The sequence below is a fragment of the Gopherus evgoodei genome, chromosome 1, assembly GCF_007399415.2.
Source record: "Gopherus evgoodei ecotype Sinaloan lineage chromosome 1, rGopEvg1_v1.p, whole genome shotgun sequence".
NCBI lineage: Eukaryota > Metazoa > Chordata > Testudines > Testudinidae > Gopherus > Gopherus evgoodei.
Window position 1 is genome coordinate 252,160,950 of NC_044322.1, and position 19,420 is coordinate 252,180,369.

At 46.4% G+C, this 19,420-nt stretch overlaps 1 protein-coding gene across 1 annotated transcript in view; it reads right to left on the minus strand.

Annotated features, from left to right (window-relative positions):
- The window catches only part of WNT5B (Wnt family member 5B), a 102,064-nt gene extending 84,693 nt beyond the window's left edge, over positions 1 to 17,371 (minus strand). Inside the window, exon 1 of the mRNA XM_030543030.1 lies at positions 17,270 to 17,371. Within this exon, the coding sequence (XP_030398890.1) occupies positions 17,270 to 17,275 (6 nt within the window). The 5' untranslated portion in view covers positions 17,276 to 17,371. The remainder of the gene's footprint in view (positions 1 to 17,269) is intronic.
- Between the last annotated feature and the right edge of the window lie 2,049 nt (positions 17,372 to 19,420).

Sequence of the window (19,420 nt, forward strand, 5' to 3'; positions counted from 1 at the left end):
TTCCTGTCCTTTTAAATCACAGTTACCTTCTTTCTTGTTTTATTTCTCCTCTCCACTCACCAGAAGGCTACATGCTGCCTTGGGTAGAGATCCTTTGGTGACAGCTGCTCATGCTCTCATGGCTGAGTGGAGTGCTGTCCTAAGCTTAGGTTGCGCCTTATAAGTGCTGCCCTGTATGCATGACCCATTCTCATGGCCACTGACATAAGAGGCCCCCGTAGGAATGAAAAGGAAAGCAGTGGCTTTTAAAAATATACCCATTGTTTTTTGTGCATATTTGCATAGGGAGTTGAGATGAGGGGATGGGTGTAAATCACACTGATTTCCCTGCCCACACTGCTCCTTTTCACTGTCTGGTATGTATTCCCTCACGAGAAAGGGTCTGACTGACATGGGTGGGAAACAATAGTTTTGGGTCTCAGAATTCAAAAAGAGATTATCCTCGTGGTGCACCTATTTGTCTCTCTCCCTGGATCCCAAGCCATGACCTCAGCATCAATATGCTGAAACCCTGATCTAAAGGCCAAAACTCCAAAACCCACCAATTGCCTTCAGACAGGCAAGGGCTCAGATGCTAGTTTCCATGTCAATAGCTTTATTGGCAGGACAAAGCATCAGATTGTTGCCAAACTTAAGTATTAACTATGGCACTATTACTTGGTGCTGTGGGATTTTATGTAACATGTCCATTGTTCCAGAGGTGTTGACTGAGTCCACCAATTTCAGTTTTCACTGCTGGAATCAAAGGAGCCAAGTATGCCTCCGCCGGTGATTCTGGGTATATCTACACTATGGGCGCTACAGTATCACAGCTATGCTGCCACAGCTGTGCTGCTACAGCAGAGATGACCTGTACCCACTGATAGTGTGGGGGTGGGGTGAGCCCACAACCCCAGCACAGTCACACCATATGACCAAACAATTGGGGGCGGGGGGGCACATGACCCTGCATGCCCCTCCATACGCCACCTCTGCACTGCAGCATTATAATGTAGACACTTCCCACATCAACAGAAAGGGATTGTCTTTCAGTGTAGTAAATCCACTTCTCCAGGAGACAGTAGAATTCTTCCCATCTTCTGAGCCAAAACTTCACTATGGGTTAGGTTGAGCTAATAATATTGCACAGGGCGCAAATTTTTCCAGAGCCCTGAGCGATGTAGCTAGCATGATCTAATTTTTAAGTGTAGACCAGGCTTCAGCGTATGACCTTGGGCAAGTCATTTACCTTTCTATGGTTTGGTTTGCCCATCTATAAAATATAAATATAAAATATGAATGATAATACCTACCAAAAGGGGTTGTGAAGATGAATTAGTTTTCACTTCACTTTCCAGATGTAAAGTGCTACGCATTATTATTTAGAACTAAAGAACAGAAAATTCAAGAGACAGAGCTGATCGGTTTGTAAAATAATGTCTGCTAAAGACTATTAATTTATTAGCTTCCCTCCCTAACAACAGCAAAGAGGACAGGACAGGACGGCCAAAGGGACAGGATAGCCACAGTCTGCGATAAGGGCTGAAGAAAAATGTCACAGCCTCTCCTCTCAACAACACTATGTTATAGAGAGTATAAACAGTGCCCAGCTAGATGATAATGGTCTGCACTTCCTGCACCACCTCACAGACATTCATTTGCATTGCCGTTATGAGGCAGGCTTCACACATGGGAAAAATGAAGTACACAGATTTGTCCAAGGACAGAGAGCTTGGAATAGAACCCAGGAGCCCTGATTCCCAGTCTCCTGCTCTAACAACTGACACCTTCTAAAGAAATCTAGTTTTATAGGTCTGTATTGTTTTAGTGAGGAGTTCTGCAATTTATTATTGGAGGCCCCCAATGTACTAGAAATACAAAGGAAAGTTTCAGTTTTGTGGGTTATACATCATCAGAACCTTGGGATAAAAATAAAGCCATATATGGGATAGTTTGAGTTTTAAACATTTATCTTGTGTGCCAACAAGACAGCCAAACACACAGCTTGTTGCTCTTCTCACAGCAATGTCAATCAGGAGTCACTCAGCTAAAAGAGAAGAAACAGAGATCAGAATCAGGCCTAAAAAGTGTAAATTTTAAACATCTTTAGCTGACAATTCACTTCACTTCATTGACTGTCTTTATGGATTTCTTAGATGTACAAATTTCGGTGTCCGAATACAACAGCAAATCCAAGGACTCCAGGAGAGTTTGTTGTCATGTCTGCACCTCTTTCTATTTAGAATTATACTTAGTATCATACCAACTCCTGTACCCAGTGAGCCAATGTGTTTAAGCTATGAACTTTTGTTTTTCTAAAGTGACTTGTCCAAAGACAACTCTTCGTTCTTATTGGTTGTTGAGCAAGAAAAATATGGCTGTCTCAATTTTATTTTTGTAGCCAAAATTAATGTGTTTTTTTTTTGTTTAAAAATTAGATTTTATGTCCCTCCTTCAAAGACAAGCTGCTGATCTGAACTTAGAAGTCCTGTGTGAGTCGACTGACCATTGAATCCAACCAAAGGCTGAAAATTAAAGCTGGCTTCTCACCTTAGGTTCTACATGAACTCAACCAAACAACGCTGTGCACCGTACCACATTTCAAGGAGAAGGTAGATATATTTAGCTTGGTGTACACCCTTCCCAAAATGCAGCATGGTGTACAAACGGTTGAGCAGAATAAAGGTAGGAATCTAGCAGAAATGTCTGTTACTACTGGTGTTCAGTATGGTGGTGGGGGGGTTTGTTGGTTTGGTTAGCTGGCTTTGTTTTGTTTTGTTTTAAAAAACAAGGAACTTGAACTAGGAGACAGTATTCATCTTCAGGTCAGCCAGTGAACCCAGGACTTGTGAGGAGATCCTGGAAAGCATCAGTTTTAATTGACCTATATAGCAGATTTGTTGATTTGTTCAAATCTGCTATATAGATCATATAAAACTGATGTTTGCTGTGCCTGCAAGGCTTGCTGTGCCTGGAGGAGGAGCTTAAAAGGGAAAACCTACCACAGGAAGGGATGGTGAACAGGGAGGACGCTGCCCCTGCCTTGGACAGCTGAGACAGGCCTGCCAAGAGGGAGACACCAACACACCTCACTGCTCCTGAAGCTGCACTACCCAGCTTCAGATCAACATGCCCCATGAGGAGGAGTTGGAAGTAGACCCTGTGTAGACTAAGTTCAAATGGCTGACCTAGGAATAGTGCCTGGATTCCAGGTGACACTTGCTTTTTTTCAATTTCCCATGGACTCCCCTCTCCCATAAGGGAAGAAAGAACGGAGAGGACTTTTATTTTTTTTCTGTTTGTTCCAAGAATCCCATGGGTGTGAGCTGGGGCCGGGGGAGGAGAAATAAAGTACAAGGACCTGAAGTGGAGTCTTGAGGGGACCCCGCCCCTCAGAGTGCCCTTTGTCTACAGCAGTCCCATAAGATTTGAGGGGAGAGTGGGTGGAGAGGAGACTGCATCAGAAGTCTCCAATTAAGTTACTTATATGTCAATAATATTTGAACACCTCACATTCTTTTAAATGTATTTCTCCCATAACACGCCGGTGAGGTGGGGAACTGCTATTATTTCCGTTGTACAGATGGGGAACTGAAGCACAAAAAGGCTTACTGATGTATTTAGGTGCCTAAATATACAGATAGATACTTTCATAAATCCTGTTAGGCACCTAAGAGAGAGTAGACTTTCAATGGGAGTTAGCGAATTAACCTGTTTAGACACTTTTGAAAACTCACTGCATGCTTGTCTGCATCTTTAGGTGCCTAAATGCCTTTAAAAATCTGTCCTTAAGTGATTTGCTCAAATTCCCACAGGGAATTGAACCCAGGTTTTCTGAGTCCTGGGCTAATGCCCCCACTACTGGGCCATTCTTCCTTTCTCCATGTCAGCCCCAATGTAAAGATGTTTGGGGGGGGGAAATAAAGAAGCTGCAATCCTATATTGTGACAATTTATACTTTAAACCACATTAAAGGCAGGGAGGGAGCTGAGGGCAATGTAATAGAGGCTTTCCAGTTTGGAGGAATCTCTGTTTCAGATCATAATTTTCCTCTGTATACAGGAAGATGCAGCCCTGCCTTTATGGAAAGTGCTCCTACCTACAGTACAGTGGGAATCGGAAAGCCTAAGATTTTTGGATTGACAGCCTTACCCTGAATTTTTCTTGGTCATTTTAAAATAAAATAGACATTGGGAAAAAAGCCCCTTTTTGTTTAAAATTGTTCAATCTGGAAAATAACCCATTATCTGTTGGAAGTGAATCTCAATGTCGGGGCATCTGGAATGCTCATAACCTGTCTCTGCAGCAGCATGAACGAGGCCTTCCTCTCTCTCCACTCAACAAATGAACCAAACTAAGGGCCTCAGCCTGCCACTCTGACTCACATGAGTGTCCTCACTGAAGTTTAAGAGAACCCTCCACCCCACTGAGGGGAACTCTTCAGTTCAGGACAGGACTAGGCAGAGCATGACTGAATGAGAGGTTTTAGTGTAAATGCAGAGTAATTTTTCTTGTCCTCAAATAGAAGCTATGACAGGGCTTGGAAATGAGTATGGCCATTGTGCCAAAGGGCTTTAGCAACTCAATCAGTCCTCAAGTGCAAGTGTAACATCCACAGACCCAGTTGTTGGCAAGCGGGATTGAACCTAGCACCTCTGAAGTTTAGTATATGAGTCTCTATCCCATGAGCTAAAAGTCATCTGTCTCTTAGCCAAGATTGTAGCAGACTCATCAATCTCTAGATGTCTAGGAGCCACTAGAGGGGACGGAATGCCACTGCAAGCAGGCATGGGCTATATAAGGACTGTTGAGAAAGACAGAACGTTACCAATTCTTTCCTGTGACAATAAACGTGGATTTTTGTGGGGGAGGGACTGTCTTCCATGGAGATTGCAATCCAGGACAGAAAGGAAGAGGAGGAAGACTAGGCAATGACCTTCTTTTATACCATGAAGGCTGAACATAAACTTTTCCACAGCTCGTCAAATCTACTCCCGAGTCAGCCAGGGGTGAGAAGTGAGCATTGGTCTAGAATGATCCAATGTGCCCAGATGAACCAGGATTTATTACTAATACAGAACCCTGACCATGTGGGCTGCCCTGGTGGCCCTTGAACAAAAGACCAGACTAGTGGGAAATGAATCAGGGTCTTCTATATGGGAAAATAGGGCACTTCTAGCGTACATGACAAATCTAAGAGTTAACCAGGCCTTAGAAATTGCTAGGTAACAGTGCCCTGCTTTAAGATCACTGATCAGTAGAGCTGCGTGAATAATTTGCAATCTATAATTTAATGAAGATTGACTCTTTTTCCTCTTCTCAGATTTTTCAACAGCAATTTAGAATTTTCTCAAATTTTACTGTCCAAAATTACTTGGCAGATAATTCCTACAAATAATTCCTGGTATATAGATTGTTCATGAATATTTTGTTGCCAGTACACGATAAGTGAAATTCAACTACTTGGTTAGCTTTGATTGAACACACAGTTGACAAGTATGGTTTCCGTTCCTCAAATGGAGCAATGCAACTCTTGGAATCAGGTTTCTGATGCAAATATTTGCATTTATAACTTCAAAATACAAATTCCATCAACACTGTCTATTTGCTTGTAATGTACTGTTTCTATGAACATTCCTGCCAGTAAACACATTTGCTAAAACATTAATGGAGATCACATACAAAATTGTACAAAAACAATCAACCTGAATTTAATTTTTTTAATTCTAGAAAATATTAGTGGAAATGTTTGAGATATTCACCTAGCTTTACTGATCTGATCCAATGACGTAATGTTTGTAATAGTATTGCCAGAGAATACACAGAGGAAGTTTCTGAGAGAACTGGTCTTTCTTCCTTTAAGAACATGTCTCCTTTTGGTGTAGATGAATAGATATCACACAACTGTTTATGAATCTGGCCTCTGAATTTTCAATTGTCTTTGCTCCAGACACAATAGGTTGGTGATAAAAGTAGGACCAATTGCATTTTAGAAGAGGAGCGAGAACAAAGCAATGCAAAACAAAGAAAGAAATGGCTTGTTTTAGAGGTTGGTTTGGATTGTGCTTTGATGCAGCTTCAGAACAGAGTGTTAGCAATTCTGGGGAGAACTTGAAAGAATTTTTAGAAACAAATGTTACAGGGCCTGGCAAAAAAAGGTTCCTGGCAGTAGTGGGACCAAAGGTGTGTTTTTTGTTTTGTTTTGTTTTGTTTTTTGTATGTGTGTAAGTGAGAGAGAGACTTCTTAGCTAGAAGATGTATGCTAGTTTTTAAGAGAGCCTGGTTTGGACAACAGCCAAGCAAAAGATTGTCTCAAATCATAGGTTTAAAACACCCAGCTTCCACATGAGATGTCTAACTACATTGGAAGAACAACAGAGATCTAATTTGTATATGGAGTATGCAGTAGGAAGCATAGGAAACAGTTTAGAAGGAAAATTTATTTTAGTTAAGAATTCTGGATATTCATTTGAAAGCACAACACAGAGTAAGAAAAATTAACTTATCTCAGCCTCTCCAAACCAACTATGTGGACACAACCAAGAATTCAATTTGCAATGAATTACAAGTCATCACACAGAAAACATTGGAATAGTCAGCCAGAAGAACCAGTGGGAATACACTTTCATAGAGCTGGTCAGAAAATGAAATCTCTGTAGGGTTCCCAACTGTCTAATCACACAAACCCGAACACCCTTGCCCCACACCCTTCGCTGCCCCTTCCCCGAGCCCTGCCCCTTCTTTGAGGCCTCGCCCTTCTCACTCCATCCCCCCTTCCTCCATTGCTCACTCCAGGGCCGGCTCTAGCAATTTTGCCGCCCCAAGCATGGCGGCATGCTGCGGGGGGCGCTCTGCGCAGCTCCGGTGGACCTCCCGCAGGCTTCCCTGCGGGGGGTCCACTGGTCCCGCGGCTCCAGTGGACCTCCCACAGGCGTGCCTGCGGATGCTCCACCGGAGCCACAGGACCAGCGGACCCTCCGCAGGCACGCCTGCGGGAGCTCCACCGGAGCCACCTGCCGCCCTCCCGGCAACCAGCAGAGCGCCCCTCTGCGGCATGCCACCCCAAGAACGCCCTTGGCGCGCTGTGGCCTGGAGCCGACCCTGTCTCACTCTCCCCCACCCTCACTCACTGTCTCTGGGCTGGGGCCGACGGGTTTGGAGTATGGGAAGGGACTCCAGGCTGGGGCAAGGGATTGGGATGCATGCTCTGGGAGGGAGTTTGGGTGTGGGGAGGGGGCCCAGGGCTGGGGTTAGGGTGCAGGAGGGGATGTGGCGTGCAGGCTCCGGGAGGGGGGTCAGGAAAGGGGCAGCAGATGGAGGGTGCAAGCTCTGAGAGGGAGTTTGGATGCAGGAGGGGGCTTAGGGCTGGGGCAGGCGTTGGGGTGCAGAGTGGGGGCTCTGGCCAGATGGTGCTTACCTTGGGCAGCTCCCAACTGGCAATGCAGTGGGACTAAGGCAGGCTCCCTGCCTGCCCAGGCATTGTGCTGGAAGCAGTCGGCATGTCCCTGAGGCCCCTGGGGGGGCAGGGGTCTCCACGTGCTGCCAGTGTCCTGAGTACTGACTCCGCAGCTCCCATTGGCTAGGAACTGTGGCCCCTGGGAGCTACAGGGTCAGCGCCTGCCTTACCCCTGCTGCGCTGCTGATTGGGAGCTGCCCAAGGTAAGTGGGGCCAGAGGGCTCCATGCACCGCCCCCCCCCCACGCCACTCCTGGAAGTGGCCAGCACATCCTGTGGCCCCTGCGGGGAACAGGAGGCTCCCCGCGCTGCCCAGACCTGCAGGCACCACTCCCACAGCTCCCATTGGCTGCAGTTCCTGGCCAATGGGAGCTGTGGAGTTGGCACTCGGGGCGCAGGCAGCACACGCAGACTCCCTCTCCTCCCAGGGGCCATGGGGATGTGCTGGCCACTTCCAGGAGTGCTGGAAGGCCAAGGCAGAGAGGGAGCGTGCCTTAGCCCCCCCGCACTTCTGGACTTTTAGTGGCCTAAAATCTCCCAATTTGGGATCTGTGGCCTCCGGAAGATAGAGCCTGATTCCAGGAGACTCCTGGCAAAACCAGGAGGGTTGGCAACCCTAAATCTCTGTAAACCTCACCTAAACTCAACCACTTGTCCTGTGTAGATGCAGGATAACATCTTTAGCTCAGGTCTAGGCCTTAACTCAACCTGATAAACTGATCTGAAGGTACTACCCTGCATCTACACTAGGACAAGTGTTGAGTTTAGGTGCGGTTTAGATAGTTTGTGTTGTCTAGGCTTGACCTAAACTTCATCAACATTTTTCTGGTCAAGGTGGGGCCCTAGTCTAACAAGTTCCCTTGGGACAGTCTAAATCTTTCCAGAAAAGACACAAAAATGAAAATGTCAGCATAGTTACTGAATAAAACCATGACATTGTACCAAGCCCAGATCCTGCAAGGTTAGAATGAATGGGTGGCTCAGCTAGATAGTGTACTAGGAAAGCCCCGGACTGGCTAAATTTGTAAAAGAAAAACACTGTGTAATTTCATTTTATTTGTTCATTGTATCCATTTTCTATGTTGAATGTAAAACAAGATTTCAGAAAATTAGAAGTGTAGAATACATAACACCCATGAAATAATTAAACCATTTTTAAAAGTGAACTTCCAAGCGAGACAAATTTGGGTTTGTGTCCTTTTTCACTGTTCTATGGTGTACAAAGAAGGTCTGAAAGCTTTTGTGACCAAATAAGAGAATCCTCTTGGTTTTTTCTTTAAAAAAAGTCAGATCTTGTCTATCTTGGAGATGCTATGGTTAAGAACTAGTGAAACAATGACATAACACATAAGAAATGAATACTAAAATTTGAACAATTGACAAGGAAAGAATTTTAGTCAGACTGTTTAAAAACACTGATTTCTGTTTGTTTTTGTTAATGCCTGCATAACCCCAACAATTAAAGAACACTTGGGAAAACAATTATTTTATTAAATATTCAAACTCTAAGCCCTTCCCATTAAGCTGTAATAACTTGCAATAAACATCTTAGACTCTCAAAAAATCCTCCAACAAAACCAAGGAAGTCTTGACACTTCTAGATTTAAGGTAAAAAGCAAGCAGCCTTTTTTTCTACATCAGAGAGAAACACATTTTATTTCTTTTTCAGGTCACCTTTAAAAGTTGTATGCAACAATGTCTGGACACAGATTACTGATCTGCCTAGGACAGTTTGTTCTAATTGAATATCTTTGCATGTAGTCAAGAGTTCTGTGAGTGTTGGTCTGAACTAGTCTCTCCTCATTAGAGATCGCATCAGCCTTCTTGCTTGTGTGTGGTTGAATTAATCTCTCTCAATAACAAACAGTTTTTCTAATTCTCCTTTAGACCAATAGTTTTCAATCTTTTTTCATTTGCAGACCCCTAAAAAAATTTTGAATGGAGGTCCGTGGACCACAGGTTGAAAACCACTGTTCTATGGTAATAACTACCTTTCATGGACATAGTCTGCAGACCTCCAGGGGTCTGTGGACCGCAAGTTGAAAACCACTGCTTTAGATTCTTAAGCAAAAATTTTCAAAAGTGACTAATAATTTTGGGGAACCAATTTCAGATGACTTACAGGGGCCTGATTTTCAGAAAGTGCTAACCCCTCACCTCTGAAAATCAGGCCCTTTTAAAGTGGCTCAAGTCAGACAACTCAAAATTAGAACCACCCAAAATCAACAGTCCTTTTTGGAAACGTCAGCCTTAATTACCTCTACTCCAAATACAACAGTACTAACCACAAGGCCATTGGGTTAGTTCAAGGAGTTCCAGTCTATCATGCCAGGAATCAAACTATTTCTTTCATGTGGTAGACTAAATCAATCAAGAGTTTCTTGCATGGTTATGCAAGGCACTAATGATTTCATCTTTCAGTCTTTCTTTAGATATGTAAGGGCTGCAAGGTTGGACTGTAAAGGCTAGTCTCTGGAATAGGATTTTAAAACAAATTAATTCAACCCAGCAGAGAATTATGTCCTTCCCTTCTCCACTTCACTCCTCTCTCCCCTGCTCTTCAAAGGCTGAGGTGTATATAAAGGTTTTCCTATGTAAATTAAAAACTACAGCAAACTCAAAGGAATCAAATTCTAAACAAAATAGAAATAGACAAGGCATACAGTGGGAAATATCTGCCAACCGCATCTCTGAGATTCTGACAGAGGCTGAAAGAGAGACACTGTCCCTTTAAGGGTTGCCTCAGCATGCCTGATCTCTGGGAATGATCGGAGCTGCAGCATAAACTGTGTGGATTGTAACAGGCAGACAGGAGGTTTCCTGAAGCCCACTGTATTGTATATATTCAGAGAGGGAGTGAGCAATCAGGGGAGGGGGAGGAATAGGGACCCTCCACTCCTGAGAGCTGTTAGGTTTCTCATTGTACAGGCAAGTTTAAAAATAAAACCTAGAAAAGGGAGAACTGGCTTCCCAAAGTCCTAGAGAGTATGAGTGTCTAACATATATCTGTTTGAGAGAGGGACTGAGCTGCAAACTATGAGCCCAAAGCAGCCAGGAAATGCTGCAGCAAGAGCCAGACCCACAGCGCAGCCACAAGAGAACAGGTCAGTCTGGGATGCATGAGACTGGCTGAGGAGTTATATTTAGACAGGTAAACATACACAGTAGAAGAGATGGGATTCACACAGACCTAGCCATCTGCTTTTGCTGGGTACCAAGAGGAGCACCCACAGCAAGACCACTGAAGGATAAGAATCTGCAGCCTAGAGCATCACTGAATATGAAATTATGGGACAGACTAACAATCTAGCACTTCTTCCCCATTATCCTCTGCATTCCCAGCCCCTCCACGTGGTTTTCATATTACATGGAAAGACTTTTCAGAGGTGTGTCCGTGTGAAATTGCAGTCTGAAGACAGCAGCAATGTTAAGAGCAAGGTGCCTATGGCAAAGTAGGACTGTACTTAGCTGAAAGACGTCTAAAGAAAACCATACTAAGAGATGCAGGAGGTGATGCTGACAATTAGTAGGCAATGCTTTCCCCCTCTGCTGCTTAATTCAGATCCGATACCACACCCTTGAATAGTCTATGTTGTTTAGACTGTTAAAAAAGCTGCCATGCTTTATCGTAGAGGTGGCTGCACTACCAAGGGTAAATTAAGTCAGCCCTATGTATATATAGCTTGTAGCATGTATTAGTTTCAGCTTGGAAAGCACTTTGGGATGAAAGGTATTTTATAAATATAAGATTTATATAGCTACTCTGTGAAATGTTAAACTGCTGTGCTAAATGACGACAATCTGCTTCCGGCTGCCCCATCACTCCACCTCATTATACGCAGAAAAGTTCACATAAGTTTTCTAGATTGGGATGCCAGAAGTGGCCATCAGATCATCTAGTCTAACTTCCTGTAGAATACAAGCCATAGAATTTCATCCAGTTACTCCTGTAGAGACCAATAACTTGCGTTTGGCTAAAGCACATCTTCTAGAAACAGGGCGGGTGCAAGGATGTTTCACGCCCTAGGTGAAACTTCCACCTTGCGCCCCCTTCTCCAAGCCTTGTGGCAGCTCTCCACCTCCCCTCTGCCCTGAAGTGCTCCTCCTACCCCACGGCAGCTCCCCCTGGCCCGGGGAGCCATGCAGCAGCTCCCTGCCCCAGCTCACCTCTGCTCCGCCTCCTCCCTGAGCATACCGTTACCGCTCCAGTTCTCCCACCTCCCACGCTTGCGGCGCCAATCAGCTGTTTGGTGCCGCAAGCCTGGGACAGAGAAGCAGAGCGGGGCGGCGTGCTCAGGGGAGGAGGCGAAGCAGAGGTGAGCTGGGGTGGGGAGCCATTCCCCTGCATGCCACACACCCCCCTTACTTGCTGCAAGCAGCCCTCCCTGCGCCCCTCTGCCCCAGGTTCCTCTGCCTAAATGCCGACGACAACCGGTCAGCCGAAGATCTGGCCACCGCGGTTGCCACCGAAGGACCCAAAATGCTGCCCCCCAAATGTTAGCGACCTAGGCGACCATCTAGACTGCCTAATGGGTTGCACCAACCCTGTCTAGAAACGCATCCAGTCTTGATCTGAAGATTTTAAGAAATGGATACTCCACCACTTCCCCCTTGGTAGTTTGTTCCAATGGTTAATCATCCTCACTGTTAAAAATTTGTGCCTTAAATCTAATTTGAATGTCTGGCTTTAATTTCCAGCCATAGTTTCTTCTTATGCCTTTCTCTGATAAATGAAAGAGCAGTATAGTACCTGCAGTTTTCCCCCCCATTAAGGTACATATAGCTCATAGTCAAGTCATCCCTTAATCTTCTTTTTGATAAGCTAAACAGACTGAACTCCTCAAGTCTCTCACTGTAAAGTACTTTTTCCAGCCCACAAACCATTTGTGTGTCTCTTCTCTGCACCTTCTCCAATTTTTCAGCAAAGTCTGCCTTGCTTTTATCAATAAGTTTATGTCCCTTTCTCTATAAAAATACTGTATGAGCCGCAGTTAGTTAAAATTGTGCTGCCTTGAAAGTTTTGGCTATCTGAATCCTGATTTTAAAAGGATTACTGAAGTGCTTGTTATGTGTTCCCAAGTTATTCTAAAATGGTTTAAGTGACACTCAGTCAATTTATACTTAAGTTTTGCTTTAAAAAAATAGGAAAAAACTAATTAATAAAAATGTTTATACTGATTTCAATAAACAGGGTATTTCTGATGATTTGCTGCCTTGCATTTTTGGAAATCCAAATCCAACACCATCATAGTAGTGCAGAAGCACTCTACAGAATGTGAAACATACCAACCTTTTGATCCAGAGTGAAATGGAAAGAGCATTAAAGGTGAAGAGTAACAGAATTGCCAACTCTTGTGAATTTATTGCAAGTCTCACAATATTTGGCATTTTACTAAGAGCCTCAGCTCCTGTAGACAAGTGATTACATGAGAATCTTGGCTTTCATGTAAAAAGGTAAGTTTCAGGAAAAAAAACCTTGAAAATATTCTTTGCCCACTCCAAAATCTCAAAGAAACCCAAAACAAAACAAAAACCCAGAAGGGAAATAAAGAGAACCCCAATTTAAAAAAAGCACATGATTTTTAAGCCAATCACACATTTTGGGGGGCTTGATTTAAGATTTTTCAAATGTTTGAAGTTTGCAATAATGACGTGAACTAGACTGTAAAATCCTTTCAACTTCAATACTCTGAGGTGGGGATTAATAACATGTGAAGACACTGTAGTTTTAAGTACCGCATGTGATATTTATCTTAGAAAAAGGTGAATTCAGGGTGTGTTTAAAGAGAAGAGAGTGCTAATATTACAGCAACATAGTGAGCAAGGAGGAAACTACTTTCCAACAGGAAGGAATCCCTCGCTGACACTCCTGGGCATAAAAACACACGTGAGAGATGGAGCCTGGGAGCACAGGAAACCCACAGATGGAGAGAGGCCAGCTTGCCTATCCAATTCTGCCTCATACTCTGAATTGGCAGTTGGATCTCACAATGGTTTTCCTGCCGTATACTTGTCTAACTTCTTTAAAAGAAGAAAAATAAATGGTAACATACACTAGTTTCTGACACACTTGGTAATTTATTCCATATATTGACAATGCTTGGTATATAATGAAATGCCATCTTACTTCATATAAGTTGATGACTAAGACAGTAGTGTAAAAAAGAACCTCTCTCTTTCCCCTCCATCCCCTTCTACTTTATTAATCCCTCCAGAACTTTGTAAACTTAGTCAGGCCTGAGTCTTTATTTTCTTTTTTCTAAAGGATATGCACTTTGTTTCACTCCCCTTTTAAAACAAAACCTGTGTATGTGATAGAGGATGGACATGTGCTAGCAAGCAAAAAGTGCTATGACAAAATGACAGCCATTTCAAATAGTCAGTGCATGGCCACTGTGCATAAGTAAGTGCATGCATGAGGGAGAGAGTGTAAGAGCAAGAGTGTTTGTGCACATGGGTGAGAAAGTCTAAAAATGCAAAGTGAAGACCAGGGTGCTGCCAGTGTCCATGCACCCATGCATACTGGGTAGGGTAAGGGGATGTCTATGCAGACATGCAAAGGGAAACAGAGCTTGTGTGTCCCTGCATATGTGCATGCCTGAGATCATTTATGCACCAAGGCTCATATGAAACTGGAGGGGAGAGAGAGCTCAAATGTGTGTGAAAGAGTATGTCCTGGCACAAAAGAGAGTGTATATGTTAGAAAATATATGTGCCCATGTATATACTGGATGGGGGGAGATATGCTTACCAGTATCATCTAAGTGTGTTGGCATGTGCAAGGAACATGTTGATAGGCATATATAAGAGTTCTTTGAGTGAGCAAGAGAGAAAGAATTGGAGCAAGTGGAAGCATGAACACTGGTATATGAAGTGTTGTTGTATGTGACACAGAAGGAATTGGCTCACATGAGAATGTGTGCATTGGTACAGATGTGAGCATCCACACTTGCATGCCTGGGAGAAAAGAGGAGTGTGTGGGCGCACGCACATATGTATGCCAGTGCTAGTGTGTATGTGAGAAAGGAGTGAGGTGTACGTGTGTGTAAGTATGTGCGTGTGCACACCAACAAATTCTGTGCAGAGGTGGAGGAACAAGTGTGTTGTGTACACATTCAATCAAGTTTGGAAAAAGAGATTTTGTGCAAATATGCATGTGACATTGCACAAGAGAATTCGTGTACTTGTGCAATGCCAGGATAAGAATGAGCATGAATGTTGGTACACAGGCACATGAAAGCTGTTGCACATATTTATGCATGAGAGACTGAGAGTTCTAACTGGCATATTTTTGGGAGCATGTGTGTTGGCATACATGAAACAGATGGGACTATGTTGCTGTACGCAGCCACATAAGCCGTCAGTACAATGATGCTTGTAGAAAACATGTGTTGATGCACTTGTGAAGCTGGTGCAGGAGAGAAAGAATGCTGATGCATGATGATGTCATCATGTTGATGTGTGTGCAAGAAAGGCACACATATGTTTGTATTCTAACGTATATACAAAAGGGTGTATGCATGCATGTACATCATTCTGGGATGTATTAGCAGGAGCGTTGAAAGGAAGACACAAGTAAGTAATTCTTCTGCTCAACTGGAATACTGCGTCCGGTTCTGGGTGCCACATTTCAGGAAAGATGTGGACAAATTGGAGAAAGTCCAGAAAAGAGCAACAAAAATGATTAAAGATCTAGAAAACATGACTATGAGGGAAGACTGAAAAAAATTGGGTTTGTTTAGTCTAGAAAAGAGAAGACAGAGGGGACACGATAACAGTTTTCAAGTACATAAGTGTTTTTTACAAGGAGGAGGGAGAAAAATTGTCCTTTTTAACCTCTGAGGATAGGACAAGAAGCAATGGGCTTTTGCAGCAAGGGAGTTTTAGGTTGGACAGTAGAAAAAACTTCCTAACTGTCAGGGTGGTTAAGCACTGGAATAAATTGCCTAGGGAAGTTGTGAAATCTCCATCATTGGAGATTTTTAAGAACAAGTTAGACAAACATCTATCCGGGATGGTCTAAATAATACTTAGTCCTGCCATGAGTGCAGGGGACCAGACTAGATGACCTCTTGAGGTCCCTTTCAGTCCTATGATTCTATGAGGACAGTGAGGGGGTGCACAGGTGTTAATTTGCTCTCGTTCATGAGTTTGTGTGTGTTCCAATGTAGACTCTCAGACTTTAAGGTCAGAAGGGACCATCGTGTCCATCTAGTCAGACATCCTGCACATTGAAAGCAACAGAACCTCACCCACCCGCTCCTGAAATAGGCACATAACCTCTGGCTGAGTTACTGAAGTTCTCAGATCTTGATTTAAAGACATTAAATTACAGAGAATAGACCATTTACTCTAGTTCAAAGCAGCAAGTGACCTGTGTCCCATGCTGCAGAGGAAGGCAAAAAAAAAAAAGCCCCCCAAAAACACAACCTATGGGTTTATATGCTTGCATCCATAAGCCATGACACAGGCACAAGGCAGACCTAGCCTGCCTAACAGAGGTACAGGAGGATGGGATTGCTCGGCAGGGTAAGTAATGGCAAGTTTCCACCTCTAGGTCACCAATTCAAATCCATCTCTGGTTGGTAGTAACTGAAAGCTATAACCTAGTAAAATCCGTCAGCAGCCTTAGTCCAGGCGCCGGTAGACAAATGTACTGAGCATAAACCCCACTATTCTGATGCTTCTGTCCCAGCAGAGAGGCCGATGATTGAATTAGTCCCAGAAACTGAATTCTCTCCCCAGGCCGGGGCAGCTGACAGTCAAGGTGGGAGCAAGGCAGCACTGCTAGCGCCCAGCTGTGGAGAAAGGACCGTAGTCTCAGTTTGGTACCTTTCCCCCAAGATTTAAATGTACCGCAACCGCCCCCACTGCAGGTCCAGGCCTCCCGGAACAGCGGACACCTTCCCGCTCCCGGTGTCCAGGTTTCGAAGATGCCCTGAGCAGTCCCAAGTCGCGAGCCCCAGCCGGGGAGGGCTCAGACCAGAGCCCGGCCCCCGCTACCCCGCGCCTCCCAGCACAGCGTCCAGACGCCCGTTCGGAAAGCACAAAGTGACAGAAAGTTGCGGAGAGAGTTTCGCGCCCACCCAGCGCGTCTGGGCTGGCGAACTAGGCGGGGGGGGGCGCGGGGCCAGGGCTGAGCAGCGCGCGCCTCAGCGAGACACCCCGGAGCACAACTCAACCCCCCCCCCGCAGCAACCCCGAGGGGCAGCTCCCGCCGGCAGCCCCACCCCTCACCTGCCTGCTGCAGGGGCAGGCGGCGAGCTGGAGAGGCCACAACAAAGCTAAGGGAGCAGGCAGGGCCGGGGGGAGCTTTCCTGCCTCCCCCCCCCCCAGAGCAGCAGCTCCAGCTTTGTTCCAGGAGGGGGAACGGCGCAAGGTTCCAGCGGTGCAGCCTCGGGGAGAGAAACCGCTTCCCCCGCCACCTCATTCAACCCGATCTGGGCCCAGGACGAGCTGCCTGCCCCTCTCCCTCCGCGGATCCCGCTCCTGCCCCGTGCCCCCCGCCGGCCGGGCGGAGTTCCCGCCCGCACCCCCTCAGCGGCACCCGGCCCTGGGGCCGCTCCTCGGACTTACAGCCTGGCCCAGTGCCTGGGGCTCGGCACCGAGAGGCTGGGCCAGAGAATGGGAAGGGGCCAGGCAGAGCCCCCGGCCGCGGGCTGGCAGCCAGCCAGCCCGCCCCTCCCCGCGGCCGAGGGGGATTAAGGCACCGGGAAAGCGTCCAGAGGCGGGGCTGGCTCAGCCCAGAGCCCCCGGGTCTGCCCATGGCTGTGACACCCTCCGGCCGGCGTAACAGGGGCATTGGCAATGGCAAGCCTCGCCCGCCCCCTCCTACCTGCATCTCGCGGCTCCTGTCAGGCTGGCTCCGCAGGCAGCAGGTGAGTCCCGTTCCCGGGCAGAGGGAGCCCGGCTGGGGGCGCGGGGGAGGCCGCTGCAATGTCAGGAGACGCACCTGCCCCGGGGCCGACCGGCTCTCGCTGCCCTTTAGCCTTTAAAGCCGAGGCTCATCCGAATCCCCCTGTCCCAGCACTTTGGCGCCCCCAGTGCCCGGGCCGCCCGGCTCCGCCGCTGGCGGGGGGCTGCTCCCCGGCACCCGCTCTCTCGCGCTGGGGCTGCCCCGGGCTCTTCTCCCTCCAGCCGCGGGGACCGGGCTTAACTTTCAGCCGCAGTTTGTGGCAGCTGCGGTGCCGAGTGCAGGCGCCGGAGCACGGCAAGCAGATCCCGGGGGCTCTGGCAGCCTCCGCCCCGCCTCCCCCACGCCCTGCGCCAGCCCCCGGGCCCGCCCCGCCTCGCACGGTCCGCAGCTACACAGGCAGAGCCTGAGAGCCGCGGGGACTCTGGGATCCCCCGCCTCGCCCGGCCCAGGGGATACCTTCGCTCCAGCTCCACTCCATCCCCAGCCCCCACATCCTCTGCAGGCCCAGGTCTTCTGGTCACATTCAGTCCCCAATCCCGGACCCTCCTGCTCCCCGGGGGACACACCCAGAGCCCCCCACTCCCTTCCGGAGACACCTCCCCATTGGGGTTTAAACTTCCTGTAAGAAGCCAAGCATGTCTACATCCCCTCTCCAGAGCCCAGGGCATGGCATCCTTCTCCCTCCGTCCTCTAGTGAAACAGACACCTTCTCTCTGGGGCACCTGGCACTGGCCACTGTCGGTAGACAGCATACTGGGCTAGAGGGACCTTTGGTCTGACCCCGTACGGCCGTTCTTATATTGCAAGATGCAAAGTAGTCTGGTTAGGGAATGCAGATCCATAGGCCAGTGAAACGTCAGATTATGTTCTATATACCCCTGACTAAATCTTGGGTAGTCTGGAGAGGGGGCTCTGTGGGGGACACAGCTGTCCTGGGGCAGGGGATATCAGCATGTGGCCCGAGACCAACATGGATGGGGGCAGTGGTGCATGGCCCGGGACCACCACTGGTGCTCGGGGGGGAGGGTGGCAGCGTGCAGTCCAGGACCACCATTGTTGCTCCAGGGAAGGAGGGTGGCCTTAATCAGGATACACATTCAGAGTGTATTAGGATTCACACTCAAAGATAGGAATATCAGACTTCACATTCACACTGCAATAGGTTCTACATATTAGTTTCCATATTCAGGATCAGAGTCTGTTTTCATTTATACTGGTATAAATTTGGAGGAGCTTCAAATTTAGCAGAGTCACTACAGATTTACTCTGGTGTACCTGAGATCAACATCTGGCCCTCAGGGTTACATACCAGCACACTAGGAGCAAGATTTACATTCCCAGTCTCTGAGTTCAGTGTCATTTACACACTAGTGCAATAATACCAGGATTTGCAGTCTGGCATATTGGGATCCTCGCATCAGAGCTCTAGTATCAGGATTCCAAATGCAGCAGGGCTAGCATACAAGTGCAAAGGTGCAAGAAGTGGGCTAGATTCTGATGTCAGTTACACCAGTTCAAATCCAGAATAACTCTGCAATGGAGTTACCCCAGGCATAAATCTGGCCAACTGGAATCACTCTCTATTTACACCATTTTTACTGAACTCAGAGTCTGGTTTAGCGAGTGTAATTTGAGGCACACATCCGCCCATTAGTGTCTGGTTTCAAACAGCTTTGAGCTTCTGTTCATGTTCAGAGAGGAAATATTTATCTGGGCACTTTTAGAGAAATAGGTAAACATCTGAATGCAGGATATATAGTAAAAAAATAATTGAAGGTTTTGGCTGTCTTAATTTATGACCAAATAATCCAACGTTTCCCATCACTGCACTCAGTTATACCTTCTTTCAATGTGAATTAGGGAGAGCAAAGGTATGTCTGGGAATAAATAGTAACTCACTATTTTTGGTAGGAAATAAGGAACCATTGTCCTCAGGGCTTTATAACCAGAAACATAATAGCTGTTATGGCAAATACCAGCTAATTAGAGGGAAACACCACCTCCAAATTGCACTGTCTGCAGTGAGTGGTGGGTGCCAGTTTTTCTCACCTGGAGCTAAATGTGTTTTAT